The sequence below is a fragment of the Budorcas taxicolor genome, chromosome 7, assembly GCF_023091745.1.
Source record: "Budorcas taxicolor isolate Tak-1 chromosome 7, Takin1.1, whole genome shotgun sequence".
Taxonomy (NCBI): Eukaryota; Metazoa; Chordata; class Mammalia; order Artiodactyla; family Bovidae; genus Budorcas; species Budorcas taxicolor.
This window is the reverse complement of record NC_068916.1, coordinates 38,498,557-38,517,527: the sequence shown is the minus strand read 5'-3', so window position 1 is coordinate 38,517,527 and position 18,971 is coordinate 38,498,557. Positions and strand designations below refer to the sequence as shown.

General features: G+C 47.6%; 1 protein-coding gene and 1 pseudogene across 1 annotated transcript in view; both read right to left on the bottom strand.

The window, feature by feature from the left end:
• NSD1 (nuclear receptor binding SET domain protein 1) overlaps positions 1 to 5,907 on the bottom strand; it is a 143,926-nt gene extending 138,019 nt beyond the window's left edge. The window contains exons 1-2 of the mRNA XM_052644077.1: positions 5,808 to 5,907; positions 3,740 to 4,683 (exon numbers count right to left, since the gene is read on the bottom strand). Of these exons, the coding sequence (XP_052500037.1) occupies positions 3,740 to 4,666 (927 nt within the window). The 5' untranslated portion in view covers positions 4,667 to 4,683; positions 5,808 to 5,907. The remainder of the gene's footprint in view (positions 1 to 3,739; positions 4,684 to 5,807) is intronic.
• Positions 5,908 to 13,573: 7,666 nt separating this feature from the next.
• LOC128051805 (uncharacterized) lies at positions 13,574 to 13,688 on the bottom strand (annotated as a pseudogene).
• Between the last annotated feature and the right edge of the window lie 5,283 nt (positions 13,689 to 18,971).

The window sequence follows — 18,971 nt, the reverse complement described above, 5'->3', positions numbered from 1 at the left end:
AAAAGGTGATCTAGGTCAACCAATAAACAAGTGACAACTGACAAGGAGAACAGGACAAGAGCTTCAAAGAGAGATACTGAACATCAAAGGATTAAGAAAAGTTAGTGAAGTGACATCGTGGATGGAGGATAAAACAAGATTGGCAAAATATCAGGAATTCTTAAAGCTTGGTGAGGAGTACATGGAAATTCAACCACTTTCTCTTCTTTGGTATACACCTGAAACTGTGCACAGTGGACATTTTTTTAAAACAATACCTTAGTTAAGACTAAGTCCTTAAATACTTACAAAAATTTATCCTTATGATCATGGTAAGAAAATGAAGTAAAACAAAGTATGCCATCTACCTATTGTACAATTTTGCTGGACAAAAATTTTAAAAACCTACTTGAGGGCTTCTCTGGTAGTCCAGTGGTTAAGAATCTGCCTTGCAATTCAGGGGACACTGGTTTGATCCCTGGTCTAGGATTCCACAAGTCACTGAGCAACTAAGCCCCTGCGCCAAGACTACTGAGCCAGCACTCCAGAGCCCGAGGTCTGCACCTACTGGAGCCCGGGAGCCTGGAGCCCATGCTCCACAGCGAGAGAGGCCACCACCACGAGAAGCCTGAGCACTGCCACGAAAAGCAGCCCGTGCTCGCCGTTAACTGCAGAATGCCAGTGTGCAGCAATGCAGACGCACCACAGCCAAAATAAAAACCTATTTGATTCTCGCCTTATGATAAAAAAACAGTTGCCATCATAATCAAAATTTTGATAAAGGTTTAAAACTGTCTTTTTTAATTCTCAATTTTACATTTCTATATAAAATCTAAATAAACCTGTTCCTCTCTATTTACTTGTGGAATTTTAGTCCTCAATTTTAATTGTGTTCATTTTTAGTGGTCTTCTTCAGATAAAGAAAATCACTAATATATACTTTAGACTACTCTGGAGGCTGCCTACATCCTAAGAACTTTGAGGATTCCCAAAATTGATGAATACTGCCACAGCATAAATTAACTCAATTTTACCTCCATAAAATATCTAAATGAGGAAGAACATCAAACAAACAATTGCTGCAATCAGCCTAGTAAAAAAGCCAGGAGACACTTCAGGCCCAGGCAAGAGTGTCAGGGACCTTCAAAAGTCCCTAAAGAAAACCAAGAGTACTCAAATAATTCTATGATTTCAATAGTTTTCAGTCTTATCCCCAATAATCTTAAGTACCTTTAAGGCAGATCTAGACCTTTTATGACATTTGTTTTTTACTGCAAGGCTATGAAGCCCCAGTGAGACAATACAGACCAAAGCACTTAAAACTAAGTTATTGCCTGTTACAACTTGGAGCTCTGGGAACCAACCTTCCTTGAAGATTTTTTCCAAGCACCTACAATATACAAAGCACTGTATACTATATATGTACACTGGCAGAAATTAGACAGTATCAACCCAATTAAATACAAAAACACCAGGTCAGGATTATTAACTAGTGAGAACCATTTCACATCACTGTATGCAGAAAAAGTAACCGAAAAGCATGAAGGTGAACTGAAGAGGTTGCTCCTTTATGACAGGAGGCAAACAGTCTGCTGATAGCTAGTTGTACAAAAACAACTGGCAATACAACATTGAATTATGTTGTCATTCTCTAGTTCCAGACAGAGGGTTTAAAATCCTAAAAAGTACTCGTTTTAAAATCCTAATAAGTACTTGTTACTCTTGCCAGGAGAATCTTATTCTATCACAGTATCAAACAATAGCATGTGCAAAAGATTTTCTAAAATTTCTAGCCCTAAGCACAGGCTCTAATATAGAGTAAGTGCTCTCCACACCTGCTGCATCAACCAGTCACTGTGAATAGTCTGAATATATCAAGTGTGCAGCTATATAGAATTTCTTTTAATTATACTTTGCTTAAGCTTACTGTTCAACTAAATTTGCATTTTGAGACTTCACTTTAAATTCTCAGAAAATATCAAAGGCGAAAATGAAAGCAATCAATTTTGGATGAAGCAATTTAGATTTATACACAATCTGTAAGAAAGACTTAAAAGAATAAATATTCGAATTCCCTGGCGTTCAGTGGTTAGGACTTCACCGCCGTGGCCTGGAACTAAGACTGAACTACTGTTCAGCCCCTGGTCAGGGGAACTAAGATCAATAAGCCACATGCAGGACGGTCAAAAAAAAGAACAGATACTGGTTTCTTCAAGTCAATAGTCTTTGAGTAATTTTATTTTCTACATGAAGAAAATTTTTCTGCACTTATACAAGTTTAACTCTCATTTTAGATGCTTAACATTTTTTCTAAAGGCTCTAGTATTTTAGAACCAGTAATGACACCTCTTTGATAAGAACCACATAGATTTACACTTTATATAAACTTCTAGAGAAACATGTATCTCCACCTTCCCATCTAAGTTTTTATGTAAAGACAAAACTATATACATGTAAAATACATTTCAATGTAACAAGGAAGGATTTGTCTGAGCTGCTGCTGATAGGCTGCCAACACAGCCTATCCACCCTAAAAAGTATCTAGGACAAAACAGACTCAAAATAACTACCGAAACAAATTTTTAAAATCTGCAACTGCCAAACTAAGAAATCAAGGAGTAGTACTAAAGCATATTTAAGATATGAATCAACAGAAACAAAAGCGACACACCCACATTCTCACTCTTAATTTTAAAGAACTGCAGGGCTATATAGTAAAATGAACATTTAAGGCACTCAAAACTATCACCACACACCATAAAGTTTCTTCTATCTAAATCTTTACAGAGTATTTCAGAGACATCTTGGGAGGGACTGGGATCCTCTCTGGTGACATAACAGATGACCATGACAATGTGTCTGGGCAGAAACAAAATCAGAATCAAATATTTAAAGTTGAAAGGAATCTTTTAACAATCAAGCTGGTTCAGATTTTAAAAGTGATGAAACAGGGTAAGTGAAGTCAACTGGTCATTTAGCTAACTAGGGACAGTCAAAAATTCTGGGTGAAGACCAGATTTTCAAAAAGCAAGTATCATTTACCACAATCTAACAATAGTAGGTAGCACTACTGAGTAACTCAAAGTACATTTTTTCCCATTTCCATACACATACACCCATACCACACACATAACTACACTTCAAAATTTAAGAGCAGAGAAGGTTCAAGAGCGTACTCTCATGGTGGCTGTTACCATAGGATGCTGTACAACACGTACCTCAGAAAAAAATAGCCTAATTTAAATTTTGACTGATGTCCAAAAAGGCCTTTTCATCTGAGCTACCCTGAATGTGAACCCAAAATGTACTTCAACCTGCAAGTCATCCCATCAACTAAAAATATAACCCATGCCTTATGCAAAAATAGGACTCCAGGTAATTCACTGATTTCTGTACTCATGACACAACCAAGGCAAAGCCAAGGCCACTTTTAGAAAAAAAGCTAAACAAATGTATACCTCTATCTTGAAAACTTAATTCTGAACTCAACCAAATGCCATTAAAAGCTTAACTCTTAACTAGTCCTCAATGGAGAGTTAACTTGGAAAATCAGAAAAGAATCAAACTCATATAAGACAGAAAAAATTTTAGATCAAAGTAAAATTTTCCCAAAGAGCTTATCATTAGTAATAAGCTTTCATCTGTGAACTGGTAAACAATCAAAAACCAATTAGTTATAACTGGTTTTTATAGTTTCCCTTTAAGTTGCCTGTATATATACATTAATGTATCTATTTAAGTTGTACCAAAAACTGCTTACAAATGGCAATTCCTGTGAAGTAGATGATGATGAAGTTCCAGGTAATTCTAGCATGTTTCCTAATGTACTGGTACTGGAGTCTGGATCATCCTGAAAAGATAAATTTATTGAGTTTAATTGCTCTTCTATAGTAACGTTTGTATCTCCTAGTGAAAGGGGGGCTGGGAGAAGGGCTGCTCTTTCATGGCTGCCGTCCACGTCACTTCTTTGCTTATTTCTCTGCGTTTCGGCCTGAGGAGCTAATGGCAAGAATGGCGGTTTGCCTGCACCGTGTCTACTGTCTGGTGTGCTGTCTTGTTCATCTCCCATGGCCACGTCTACATCATTCTCTGATTTAGGCTCATAATTGCAGGTGGCATTGGTTTGAGTTTCCTCAAAGATCTCCTCTATACTCTCATCCTCTGTGACTGGCTGTTCTGGGTCCATTTCAGAATCTACATCTGCATCGTCCACACAAGTAAAATTCTCAAAGTGCAGAAAGCCATTCTTGACAGTCTTTGTTACTTTTACCTGGAGTTCAGGGGAGTTATTACAAGAGGGTTCCTGTTTCATAGCAAGTGCTGTTGGACCACCAGGATTCAAGGAAGTGCAAACAACTGGCGACTGAGCTCTTGAATCACTTTTTTCAGGGTCTTGAAAGGATTCTGATCCATCAGCAGACCCATTTAAATACTCTACATTGATCATGGAGGCCAAATCCTGTAGTTTCCGCAGTGGAATGTAACAAGATGGAGAATCTTGTCCATAAGCATTTTGGGATGTTCCACTGGCAGTCGATAACTGCATAGTACACCCATTAAGTGGCTCAGAAAAATTGGATTGACCATTACCGAAAGGGCTGTCCTTGTCTTCAGGGGCATCTAAATTCACTGGATTGGAAAAGGGCAGCAGACAATTTCTTCTAGGTAGTTTACAGGTCTGATCCATCCTGGGCCAGCATCAACCTGGAATCCAAAAACACGGCAATTAATCTGGGTTAATGGGCCATTTGACTCTTATCTTCAAAATGGCAGCCACTTCTCAAGGCCTAGTGGCCTCAATGCTTTTCTGCTGCACTTCCACGGGTGGAAAAAGTTCCCCAGTTGACGATGGAAAAACAGCCTCGCTGAGCCTCCGCGAACTCCATCTTCCCGGAGACGGGTAGATCTTGCCACATGGAAACAGCCCGTCCCTTTTTCCTGCAGACTGGTGGGCAGTTGGGCTGATCTAAAATTAAAATCCCGTTGGCAGTAGAAATTTCCAAATCTCAAACAGGATTGTCTTTCCCCTCCCCCGCTAGGAGTCCAGCGGCCGGATCTCCCAAAAGCAGGGGGCTGTAGGGTTCGAGGCGGGCTCCGGGACGCTGCACAAAAAGGTTACCCCCCCCATCCTTCCTGGCTCGCTCGGGCGCAGCGGTCACAATAGCGCTGCACCCTGCGCCCCAACTGGCGCCCGAGCCTTTGCAGTGGCCGTGCTCAGGCCGCAAGCAAGTCAGCGAAGCGGGTGCACCCCGAAGTTCTCCTTTCTGATTGCAGGCCTGCTTGGTCCACAGCTCCAGGCCCAGAGGCCGGAACGCGGCAGGGGGAGAAACGGAGGCAGTCGGTGAAGCCGAGTCAGGGCAGCAGCAGCAGCAGCTGCTACAGCTTGACAAACATGGCTGCTGCCGACGCCGCCGCCGCCTGCCCGGGCCGCGTTCCTTCCCGCAGCGCCGGTAGCACCTCCTGGCCGAGCCGATCGCACTCATCAATATTCAGCACCAAGCAAAGTTTGCTGCAGGAGGGCAGCCGGCCCCGTGCCCCCCAGCCGGCTACCTGAAGGGAGGCGGAGGCCGAGGTGCGCGCGGGAGGCCGGCGGGGCACGGGCCGCGCGGGGAGGAAGTTCGCGGAGGCCCGGCCGGCTAGGCCTGAGCCCGGCTGGTAGTGATGGAGGGGGAGGGGGCCTGCGGCTGCAACGCCGCGGGCCACCAACCCTGCGCCGCGCCCGGCCCTCCCCCGCGCCCCTCACCTCACGGCCACCACCATCTTCCCCGCCCGGCCGCCTCCCCCATCCGCTCGCGCCAGCCCGCCGCCCACCCCAGCGCACTAGTTACCGTGCCCCGCGCCCCCTCCCGGGCCGGCTGGGGGGAGGGGGTGACCCTCATTACACTGGGGCGCGAGCGGAGCGGTGGGGAGAGCGTGGAGCCGCTCGCCGCACCCCCCTCCCCCCGCGTCTCTCTTCAGGAGAGAAGGTAGCAAGCGCGACCTGCCCCGGCCTATTCCGCCGCCGCCTCCTCCTCACACCCCCACCGCGCGCGCCCCCGCGGTGGCGCGTGCGACCGAGCGCCTCGCGCCGGCCCGCGTGCGGCTGGGGCCCCGAGTGCGCGCGCACCCCTTCCCCCAAGGCGCGCGCTCCTTTGCCTCACTCTTCGGGGTTCAGGGCGGGTGAAGTCGGGCTCGCGAGCGCGCCACCCAATCAGCGGAGCCGCCGCTGCCGCCCCCTCCCCTCCCCCTGCGCGCCCGCTCGCGGCCCGGGCCTACGGGCCGGCCCGACTGCCCGGGCGGGGCCTGAGGCGGGCTCCCCAGGGGCCTCGCGCGCCTCCCCGGAGTGTCGGGGCCTGCGGGCGTCGTGGGTGGCATTCCGATCCCCTCACCTACCTCGGGGAGCTGCGCCGGCCCCGGGCTGCACACGTTTCCAGAACCCTACCAGTCTGGAGCCCCAGCCCCGGCGGCACCTGGCTGGGCTGAGGCCTGTCCGACCGCCCCGCCAGCCCCGCTCGGGCCCGCGTCAGTCCCGGCCTCCATCTTAGGTTACAGCCCGGGTTCCCTATCCACTGGGCACCTGCCTTCAGCCCGTTCGGCTCGGGCTCGAGACCAAGGCAACCCCCCTCCTACCGCGGGGCTCACCTGGGGGCTTGGGCTGGGGTCTTCGAGGCCTCAAACCCCGAGCAGGCGCGGCCGCAGGTGAACCCCCTGCCGGGCCGCACCCCAAGCCCACATCACCACCACCACAGACCAAGCAGAGCAGGAAACAAAATGGAGGCAGCAGCTCGGGTCTGCCTCCCCGAGCCAAGCCTGTGCAGCCCCAGGGCTCCCTCCAGCCGCAGGCCCGACGCCCGCGAGGCCGGGGGCTGGCTTGTCCCAGGCGCCAAAGGCAGCCGCCCTAGAGCAGCGCAGACAGGCCGGGGACTCAGCCCTGCGGTCCCCACAGCCCCTCACCCACCATCCCTTCCCTTCCCCCTCCCTCCATTCCTTTTCCTCCCCCTGCCCGGCCGTGCGGGGTGAGCGGCTCCCGGGAGCCGGGTCGGGTCGGGTTACCCGCCCGGGCACTGCCCGCCCAGCCTTGGCCTCCGTGGGGGTATGAGGCCAGGCGACCCCCGCGCTGAGCCCACCCCCCGCACCCGAGCCGGGCAGCAATCTGACAGCGCGCCCGCACCTCGGCCTGCCGCGGTGCGGCCCCCGCTCAGTGAGGCCGAGTCCCGAGCCCGGGCACCGCCGGGACGAAGCTCCCTCGTCACCCCCGGGCCCAGGGGTCCTCGCAGCCCCGGGCGGGGCGAGGGGAGCGCTGGGGGAGGGGTCCACTAATCCCTGCACCGCCTCCCGCGCCTAGTCCGGGTCTAGGCCTGGCACTGGGACTCGGGCCGGGGGCGCGGGCGGGCGTCAGTAGGTGTGTGCGCGCGGGGCAGTGGACGCGGGCTGGGGGCCCGGAGGGGCCGAGCCTCGCTCCGCGGACGCTGCAGTTCTCTGCACCCAGGCAGATGGCCCTCTCGTGCCACCTCCGCCCCGCGCAGGCCGCCTGCTCAGCAGCCCTGCTCCCCGGGGAGCGCGCGCCTCGCCCCTGCGGGCCGGGCATCGGGACCCCGGCGGAACAGCGGTGGGAGGGCGGACCGCTGAGCTGGTCCCGCCAAGACTGCTCGCCTAATTCCTGGTCTGGGGCGCTCTGCCCTCGGGCGCCTGGCACCTCGAGGCCTGCACCCAGTACCCGGGGCCCCGCAGCACTGGCCTACTGCGTCCAATCACCAAAGACACCGCGAGGGCAGGTGGGGAAACCCAAATAATGACCCCGCGACGCCGACGTCCCCCAGGCCCTACGCCTAACCCGATCCAACTCTGACCCCCCCTCCCCCTCCCGGCTTGCTCCCCGACAAAAAGCTCACCTGGGTACCTATTTGGTCCCTAGAGTGCTAAGTTCATCCTCGATGTTCAGAAAAAATCACAAACGACCGCCATAAAAAATTCCGCCTCCTCCAGAAAGCCTTCTGTGATTAGTGTTAACTCCATCTCAAAGCTGAGGGCGCCGCCCTCGAGAGCCACGTGACTACCATTCCTCCTAGGGCTTAGTAAATGTGCATAATTATTGCCTCAGTGGAGTGTTTACCCGCCATCCTTCTATCTGTTAATAGCGAGCCCACCTGGGAGAAAGGCACTTTTGGCGTTGTCTTGCGCGGTATTGGCTTTCGCTTGCTGCTCTAGCCTAAATTCCGTCCTTCAGCCTTCCCCAGCCTTCACCCCAGTAGACTTGGAGCTCAGGATGCCCGTAGCTTCCTTCCCTCCAAGACCCACAGACCAGCCAAGGAGATAGACAACAGGTCCTTACCACATCTGAGTGCTGGGATGCATCCCTGCCAAGAAAGCAAGCAGGCTCTCTTGGAAGGAAGGTGTCCCCTGGAACCAGTGTGATGAGGGGAGCACTGTGACCTCAGGCGGCCTCCTGTTGAAGAGAATGAGGTATCCTGACTGTTCCCAAGTGCATAGTCAGGTTGGCAGTGAGTCGAAGAAGAGCTGGGTCTACACTCCAGGGTCCCGCCCTACAAGGACCCGCCCTTTGTTCTGCTAAGGAGTGACTCCTGCTAATCCTTTCTAGTCAATTCAATAGGGAGCTCTGACTGGCTCCTTCTTCCTTCGTGCATGCTAAGTTGTTTTAGTCATGTCCGATTTTATGTCACGGTATGGATTGTAACCTGCCCAGCTCCTGTGTCCATGGGATTCTCCAGGCAAGACTACTGGAGTAGGCTGCCCTCCTCCAGAGGATCTTCCCAACCCAAGGATCGAACCAGCGCTCTCAGGTCTCCTGCCTTTGCAGGCGGGTTCTTTACCACTAGCACCACCTGGGACTTCTTCGCACCTAATCTTTTGAACTAGTCATTTCTGACTGACAGTTACCTCCTATCAACTGCCCCAATTCAGATTACTTGTAACCCTTTATTCTCCCATGACCATCCTGAGGGCCTGTGAGGTGCCACTCACTGGCCTTGAGCCACTCAGTTAAAAAGCCACAAGCCTCAGTTTCGTCACCTGTGGTTTCCAAAGCACAGGGTGGCTCCGAGGCTCTTGCAAGGCAAGGAAAGGTGTTTGGAGCCTATACGGACTACATACTTGATAAATGCTGAGATGTTTCATTACTTCTTTCAGCAACCATTTTTTTTTGTATTCCAGGCAGTTTTGCTAGATGCTGGGGAAACAAAGGATGAGATCCCTACCTTAGGAAGCCTCCAGACTTAGGAAAAAACACTTAAATAAAGGTGCAAAGGTGTGAAGGGGGACAAGGACAATGTTTCCTCCAGAGCTGACTTCTAGACATCACTGACCTAAACGAACCTCTCTCTCCAACTTCACAGGCCCCATGGAATAGGTCTAGTGCCTAAGTGCTCAGTTATGCCCAGCTCTTTGCAACCGCATGGACTGTAGCCCGCCAGGCTCCTCTATCCATAGGTTATTTTCCGGGCAAGAATACTGGAGTAGGTTGCCAGTTCCTCCTCCAGGGGATCTTCTCAACCCAGGGTTCGAACCCAAGTCCCCTGTGCGTCTCCTGCATTAGAAGGTGGATTCTTTCCCACTACCCCACACACAATAGGCGTAGGAGCTAAAGGAGGACAGGCAGCTGGGATGAACAGCTTACTGATGATGGTCTTAGGGAAAAGACTAGAATCCCAGAGAAAACCTCCTGGACTTTCCTGGAATGACTCAAGGATCCCTTCCTGCCTTCAGAATAGAATTTGGCTACAGAGGTCTCACCCACAGCAGCTTCCTTTGGTGACTCCCATTCAGAAGGCTAAGCACCTATTGGGTGCCAGCATTTGGTTGAGGGGACCCACAGGACCCTATATTCTCACAAGGACACTGGCTCCCGAAGTAGGGGAAGAAAGGATAGGGCTGTGGCCTGCCCTCCTCGTCTCAGCACAAGGAACTGGGCCTGTGCCTCCCATCCTTAAGACAGAGATTAGAATCAGTAAATACTTGCTGAGTCTATGCAGTATACTGGACACCATGCTGGGCACTGCCCTCCTCCAGAGGATCTTCCCAACCCAAGGATCGAATCAGCACTCTCATGCATGAGTTCCTTTAAACCTTTAGCTGCCCTATGCAGAAATGAGGCCCGAGAGATTAAGCCTTTCTGCAAGGTCTCAGAGTCTTGTCGTTTCACGTCTTCTGCTCCTGGCAAACACACCTTCTGGGTACAGTAGGTGAGAAGGCCCAGTACAGTGCCTTGTGCGTAAGAACTCTGCAATTTGAGTGGTGGGCAGAGAGATTACCTTAGCCTCAGTTTCTTCATCTGTAAATTACCAATACTGGTAACCTGCTGAAAGAGATACCTGTAGAGACATTCTGCCAGTGTACTCCTTTTTTCTTAGAACTGCCCTCCCCTTTCATTCATGAGTTCAGCAGATATTAGCTTCCCACGTGGTGCAGTGGTAAAGAATCCGCCTGCCAATGCAGGAGACACAGGTTTGATCCCTGGGTCAGGAAGAACCCCTGGAGTAGAAAATGGCAACCCACTCCAGTATTTTTGTCTGGAAAATTCCCCTCAGAGGAGCCTGGTGGGCTATAGTCCATGGGGTTGTAAGCTATGTAAGTAGGAAGGAAAAAAAGGCTATGCATTGATTCAGCAGATACTCATTGTGTTCCCCCTCAGAGTCTTGTGGGAAAGGCAGAGAAGTAGTAACAAGGTAGAGAGCTGAACACTGAGAGAGAAGCCAGAGGTGCTGGGGGAGCTGAGGAGGGCTCAGAGACAGTCAGGGAAGGCCTTCCATGGAAGTAACATTCACAGGGAACTCAGAAGGATATTCAGGAATAGCTTAGAAAGGAGGGGATAAGTTAGAGATTCCAGCAGAAACCGGGCTTTGGAGGGACTGACCACAGTTCAGTGTGGTCAGAGGCTAGTGCAAGGCGGGAGCGGTAGAGGTGACGAGTGCACTTAAGAGGCCTCAGACGGAGATGGGGAAAGCCACAGGGACCTGACAATTCAGGACTTTCTTTTTTAAGCTAAAGAATTCAGCTTTTAACTGGAAAGGCAGTAGGGAGCCATGGAAGGTTAAGAAGCAGATTAAGAATCTCATCTGTGTAGCTGAAAGCTCATTCTGCCAGCAGTGCCCAGAAGAAATGGATACCTCCTCTAGAAACAAAAGGCCTTTGCCTTGGGGTATGCTAGGACTGTTTTGTTACAGTAACAGTTGTGGCTTCTCTTCTGTGCCAGCTACTCTGCAAGACACTTCTCATCTACTCCTGAGATGGGCACTCGTTATCTCCATCTTCCAGGGAGGAAGTGAGGAAGTGTGACTTATTCAGAGCTGAGCTCCCACCCCAACTCCCAGTTCAAGCTCTTCAGCCATGCTGGACAAGAGCAGCATATGCTCTCTGATGAAATAGCCAGGCTTTGTGGGGAGGTTTGGAGGCCTGTGGTGATTAGTCCCAAACACTGCTGGTGAATACTACAACCACTCCTTGTGACGAGTCTAAGACTTTCTGTCCCACCGAGTGGTTTCTCCAGAACTGGATCAGGCTTCCACTTAAGATTGAGGAAGGTTTGGCATTTGGAGCCATACAGCCCTCCAGCAATTTCCTTCCTCCCCAAAATACCAGGTTTATGTCAGCTAACCTGACCCTGTAGCCTTAGCCCCAAGGATTCAAGTTTTCACCTTCAAGTGTTCTGTTTTCAAATGTTCTCTTTGGAAAGCCCTGAGTGTAGTGGCCTCTAATCTCTGCCCTCCTGCCCTCCTCAATTTCCCGGCTGCCCAGTATATCACCATGCCAGGACAGGCCACGTCCCATCCATCCTGTACTCAGGCCCACTCCTCTGCCTTTTCCCCTGTCATGCAAACTTGCTTCAGAGCCCAGTTTAGAAGATTTCTCCTCCTGGAAGCCTTTCCTGTTTCCTCCCTTGTAGGCAGTCATTTTTCTTCCCTTGTATGAGCCCTTATAGTAACTATTGGCTTTACATATTAGTCCAAGCCAGTTGGTGAGCCCCTTATGACCACCAGTGACCAAGCCCAGGACTATGAAGATCAGAGTAAGTGTGCCCAGGAAACGCTTTCTAATGATCACCTCTTTTCTAAGTCTGTGTCTTCAAACGACAGAAGAATTATGGCTCGTGGCTCAGATGGTAAAGAATCGGCCTGCAACATGGGAGACCTGGGTTTGATCCCTGGGTTGGGAAGATCTCTGGAGGAAGGTATGGCAACCCACTCCAGTATTCTTGCCTGGAGAACCCCATAGACAGAGGAGCCTGGTGGGCTACAGTCCAGGGGGACACAACTGAGCGACTTTCACTTTCACATGGACCACCTGGTCATGTCAAACCATCCCTCAAAGGATTCAGGGATGTTTGGGGAACACTCAGGCCTCTGTGCCAGATGACTTTCAGAAAGTATGAGAGCCTATAGTATCTAGAGTCAGACAGATGTGGGTTCAAACTGGAGTGGGGCCACTTATCAGCAAATCTTTCCCTTTCCTGAGCCTCACAAATGAGGTCATTGGGCAGATTGAATATGTCAATGTAGGCAGGACATGGCAGGAGGGCTCACACAGAGTAGCTGCCCATGAGACACCTGCTTCAGATGCCACCAGGCTCCCCAGCCCAACAGGTCAGTCTTCCCTCCATTCCAAACCTCTCCTCTGAGCACTTGATTTTTCAGAATCACCCTCAGCTTCCAGACAAGCACTTCTGAAGGTACTAATTCCCAGGTGAGAAAGGGGGATGTGGAAGAATGCAGGGCTCTGGGAGGGGGGAGGGGGATGAAGTCAGAGGAAGGAGGAGGTTTGCAGCTGGTGGCCAGGAGAGCACAGTACCTTCTGCCTGCCTAAGGGTCACCATTTTACACCCACCCACCCATCATCTCCCTGCAAAAAGAGGATATTGTCCTATTTTACATATGAAAACAGAGGCTGAGAAAGAAGCAGTGTCTTGTTCTGGCAAGTGGTCTAAGGCTCAGAGTTTACACCCAGTAGTCACTTAATGGGAGAAGGCAATGGCACCCCACTCCAGTACTCTTGCCTGGAAAATCCCATGGATGGAGGAGCCAGGTGGGCTGCAGTCCATGGGGTCGCACAGAGTCGGACACGACTGAGCGACTTCACTTTCACTTTTCACTTTCATGCACTGGAGAAGGAAATGGCAACCCACTCCAGTGTTCTTGCCTGGAGAATCACACGGACGGGGGAACCTGGTGGGCTGCCATCTATGGGGTCGCACAGAGTTGGACACGACTGAAGCGACTTAGCAGCAGCAGCAGTCACTTAATGACTCACCAGTAAAGAATTCTCCTGCAATGCAGGAGCTGCAGGAGACACGATTTCGATCCCTGGTTCAGGAAGATCCCCTGGAGAAGGAAAGGGCAATCCACTGCAGTGGTCTTGCCTGAAAAAAATTCCATGGACAGAGGAGCCCAGTAGGATAAGACAGTCCATAGGTTCACAAAGAGCTGGACACTACTGAGCAACACTCACTCACTCATACTATATATGTGCTTTAAATACATCATAAAGCCCTGGGGCTATAGATACAGCTCTATCAATTTATAGAAAATGTTTCATGTGTCTAAAATGGCAAAACCGGGCCCCATCATCAAATGCCTCAGCCAACTGAGACTGACTTTTTTAATATAAGAATATGGAGTGCTCTATGAATTTGCGTATCATCCTTCCACTAAGGCCATGCTAATCTTCTAATGCTAATTGTAGCATTCCAATTTTAGTATACATGCTGCTGAAGCAAGCACTCACACTGATTTTCAATCAGAAAAGATTTGACTCCATTCTCAATTAAAACCAGCATGTTATAATATGCATCCCCATGACAACCATGCCCTTGCTGGGTTCTAATTCTAGGACTGACAGACAAGACTAAAGCCCTGCCCTGAGTTTACTGGATGAAGTAAGTCCTTAGGAAGCTTTGAAGGCTCTCCAGCACCCTCTCTTTGGAATGCTTGGCCCACAGAGATTCATCTGGCTGGGATGTGGCGCGTCTCTCATGAGCGGGAAGCCTGAAGGGACTGAAGAGAGGTGTTTTCTGAGGCAGATCAAGGAGTTCAAATGGAAGTTAAAGGTCTGGAAATTTGGATCCGTCACTCCAAATAAGCTCGGAAAAATCTGGAAAGTCTTCACATGCCCGGGTGACAACCTTAGGCAAAAACCACGGTTGGAAAAACAGCTATGCTCCAAATAATCTGGAAAATCTTCACAGCCCTCAGGTAAAGACCTTAGGCAAAAACCATGGAAAACAGGTGGCCATGTAGAACAGGAGGATGTTGGAGGCTAGGAGGGAAGACTTTCTAAAGGCAGAAGGGACTCCGTCTTGAGTAAACTATTCCACCTCAGGATCTGTGTTCCTGCATCTGGAAGATTCCATTCCCACCTCTGCCAGGACACTTTCTGTCTATGAGTTCAAGAGTCTCTCTACAGACAGGCTTCCCTGGCTCCTCCCTCAACTTGAGGACTTCCAATTGACACCAGGTCACTCTGTTACCTCTTCCTCTTGAGGTAACTTACAGCAATTACCATTCCCTGAAATTATCTGATTTTTCCCTACTTATGTCTTTATTTTCTTTTTATTGAGATATACTTCACATACCATAACATCTGCCCTTCTAAAATGTACAATCCAGGAATTCCGTAGTGGTCCAATGGTTAGACCTCTGGTCTTCCACTGCAGGGGGCCTAGGTTCAATCCCTGGTCAGGGAACTAAGATCCTACAAGCCATGTGGTACAGCCAAAAAATAGAAAAATATATAAAATAATACATAAATTAAAAAGTAAAATGTGCAATCCAGTGATCTCTTTTTCTAAATTAATTTAAAACAATTGTTTTTGGCTGCACCTCGAAGTTTGTGGGATCTTAGTTCCCTGACCAGGAATCAAACTGGATCCCCTGCAGTGGAAGCACAGAGTCCTAACCACTGCCAGGGAATTCCCCAGTGGTTTCTAATACACTCATAAAGTTGTGCAGCCATCACCATTATCTAATCCCAGAGCACTTTCATCACTTAAAGAGAAACTTTGTACTCACACCCTACTTCCTCCCTTCCCCTAGGCCCTAACAACCACTCATCTACTCCCTATCTCTGTGGACTTGCCTGTTTGGGACATGTCATATAAATGGAATCAAACAGTACATGGTCTTTTATGTCTGGTTTCTTTCACTGAGCATGATGTATTCCAGACTCATCCATGTTGTTGTTTGTAGCAGTACTACATTCCTTTCTATGGCTGAATAATACTCCATTATATACATATACCACATTTCATTTATCAGTTGCTGTTTTGTTTTCCAATGATGCTTTCACTTTGGGGCTATGATGAACAATGTTGCTGTGAACATTCATGGATAAAATTTTGCATGGACATGTGAATTCATTTATCATATATACTTAGGAGTGGAATTGTGGAATTGTTGGTCATATGGTAACTCCATGTTTAACCTTTCGAGGAATTATCAGGAACTCTTTGAAGAATGTTACCAAAGTGGCTGTACCATTTTACACTTCCACCAGCAATGTGTGAGGGTTCCAATTTCTCCATACGTTCACCAATATGTTTTATTATCTGCCTTTTTGAGTATAATTATCTCAGTGGGTACAAAATGGTATCCCTTTGTGGTTTGAGTGTGCATTTCCCGAACAACTAGTGATGTTGAGCTCATTTTCTTGTGCTTTTTGACCATTTGTGTATCTTCTTTCAAGACATGTCTATCCAGATTCTTTGCACATTTTTTAAATTGGGTAATATCTTTTTTTGTTGTCGAGTTATAAGGATCCTCTATGTATTCTGGATACAAGTCATTTTTGGATATAAGATTTATGAATATTTTATCCCATTCTGTGACTTGTTTTCACTTTCTTGATAGTATCCTTTGAAATACAAAGGCTTTTAATTTTGATGAAGTCCAATTTATCTGTTTATTTCTTTTGTTGCTGTGTTTTTTGTAATATTTTAGAAACCATTGTTTAATCCCATGAAATAATTTTAGCCCTTACATTTAGGACTTTTGAGTTAATTTACTATAGTGTGAGGTAGGGATCCAACTTCATTCTTTTGCATGTGGATAACTAGTTGTTCCAATAGCATTTTTTTAAACAGACTGACTTTTCCTCTTTGATAATGGTCTTGACACCCTTGCCAAAAAATCAGGGGCTTCCCTGGTGGTGCAGTGCTTAAGGCTCCATGTTTCCAATGCAAAGGTGTGGGTTCAATCCTTGGTTGGGGAACTAAGATCCCACATGCAGCACAATGTGGCCAAAAATTTTAATTAATTAAATTAATTTTAACAAATTAATTAAACAATTAATTTAAAAGAAAGAAAAAGAAAAAATCAGTTGACCATAGAAGCCTGGGTTTCTTCTTGAATTCTCAATCTATTCCATTGACCAATAGATCTTTTATAAAATTTAATTTTAATTGGAGGTAAATTGCTTTACAATGTTATATTGGTTTCTGCCATACAGTAACTTGAATCATCCATACTTATGCATATATTCCCTCCTTCCCCTCACCCTTCTAGGTCATCACAGAGCACCAGGCTGGGCTCCCTGTTTATATATAGCAACTTCCCACCAGCTGTCTATTTTACACAATAGTGTATACATATCAACGCTTTCTCCGTTCGTCTACCTTCTCCTTCCCCCCGTGTCCACAAGTCCCTTCTCTACATGTGCATCTCCATTCCTTCCCTGCAAACAGGTCAATCAGTACCATTTTTCTAGATTCCATATATATGTGTTAATATATGATATTTGTTTTTCTATTTCCGATTTATTTCACTCTGTGTAACAGGCTCTAGGTTCATCCACCTCACTATCACCGACTCAATAGATCTATCTTTATGCCAGTAGTACAAATCTTTTCTTTTTCTTTTTTTATGGAAAAGCATGTTATTTTAACTATAGCAGTGTGTACATGTCAATCTCAAACTCCCAATCTATCCCTCCCACCCTTATAAATTATAGTCTAAATTGCCTGATGGTTTTTTTTTTTTTTTTGGTCCCATACCTCCCTCTTTCTCATTGTCTAGAATAGACATACCAAGAAGTTAGGACTCATTCACTGCTGTGTTGCCAGTGCCTTGGTGCAGAGTAGATGCTTGACAGATATTTGTGGATTGAATGAGTAAATCAAATGAAACTTATTAAATGTCTTATTGAATGAATAACACTGAATAAGTACAATGTTTTGGGAAGAAGTCAATTGGGAGGGGGAAGTTAAGGGTACAATAATAATGAGAGGTCAAGGAGGTGCAAGGAGGTACAGGGTGTTTGAATGGGGCCATAGCGGGATGGGTGCCCCAGAGGGCAGATGAGAAACCCCTTAATATTTGAGACATGCAGGGAAAGGCAAGGGGCCTCAGCTATGTTTTAAGTGAGAAGGGAAGGAAACTGAGAGAGGTCCCACCCAGTACCTCTGTGTTCTCCAGAGATAGGAAGTGAGAGGGAAGGGAGGGGCTTGCAGGCTCAAGGAAGCAGAGGACAGCTGAGTGACCTTGGGGCCAGAGCCCAGGCTTGGACCTAACAAGTGGGCACTCTTCACTCATGATTGGATCCCCTCCAGGGTTCTAGGGGGAAATGTCTACCAGATAAAAGGTCAAGGGGTGATGCATGTGAAGTCAAGGCCTTGGGGCTCAGGCTGGCTGAAGCAGAGGAGAAGCCATAGCACAGGGTCCCTGACCTCAGGCAACATTTCCTAAACCCTACATACAAGCCACCGCTGGGCACACATTGGTTAGTGTGGAGTGTTACCTCCTGTGGGAGACTTCTCAAGGCTAAAGTGACCTGAGGCAGATCACAGGCCAACATGGTTGGGGTAGGAGCAAGGGCAAGCCGTGAGGCCAGTTTGAGTGGAAGTGAATTAAATGAACCCTGCCTCCCTCAGTGAGTTTGGCTGATCTCTGGACTTGTTGGCTACATATTTCCGTCTGTAGATTTGTAATATTCTTGAATCTTCGGGAGATCTTGAAGATTTTTTTCTTAATTCCTTATATTCTTAATTTTAAACTTACATAAGGAGCTCCTTTAGATTTACTCATAGTTTTAAAAACTCACATATCATTTTTATGCATTCATAAACAGAAAAATAAAAGTGCTATAAATTAATTAAGGTATTTTTAAAACTTCTTTACATTTGAATGTAGACTCCTGAATCACTTTTTTTGGTTCAGAATTGTTGATGTTCATGTTAATTTGTTCAATTATCCTTCTTTGTGTTATCAGATCATTTGTGACATGGCCTTTCTTAAGGGTGCTCCATGGAACTTCCTTGGTGGTCTAGTGGTTAAGAATCTGCCTGACAATGCAGGGGACACAAGTTTGATCCCTGGTTCAGGAGGATCTCACATGCCTCAGGGCAACTAAGCCCAAGTGCTACAACTCTGAGCCCACACTCTAGAGCCAGGAGCCTCAACTACTGAAGCACACAGGCCCTAGAGCCCATGCTCCCCAACAAAAGTCGCCTCAATGAGAAGCCTGTACACTGCAATAAGAGTAGCCTCCACTTGCACCTATAGAAAGCCTGCATGCCGGAACAAAGACCCAGTGCAGCCAAAAAGAAATACATGAATAAACAAATATTTTAAAAAATTAAAAAGGGGTCCATTATTGTCCCCAGGATTATCCTTCAAACCACTGATACCCATTCTCTTATGTGGATACTTTCCCATTTGATGAAGCTCATAAATTAGGTTTTTCTCAATTAAATACCTCAGTTTAATAGGATGGATTTTTTTTTTAACAGCAAGGCCTTCAAACATGCTTTTAAGAATTAGATTTTTCTGTTTTTTAACAGTGTCTCAGATTGAATTTATAGCTTTCTAGTTACTTTTGTTTTAAGCCTCAGTTCTTAGAAGATACTTTTGTATCTTTTTTTTTTCTTTTCTTTTCAGAAGATATTTCTGAAGAGTATGAAGGAAATGTAAAGGGATCTGGTTGAGTGGCTGAAAGGGAGAGAGAATTTTAAGAAGTCATCAGGAGCAGACTATGAAGAGCTCTGAGGCCTGGAATTTAATTCCACTGGCATG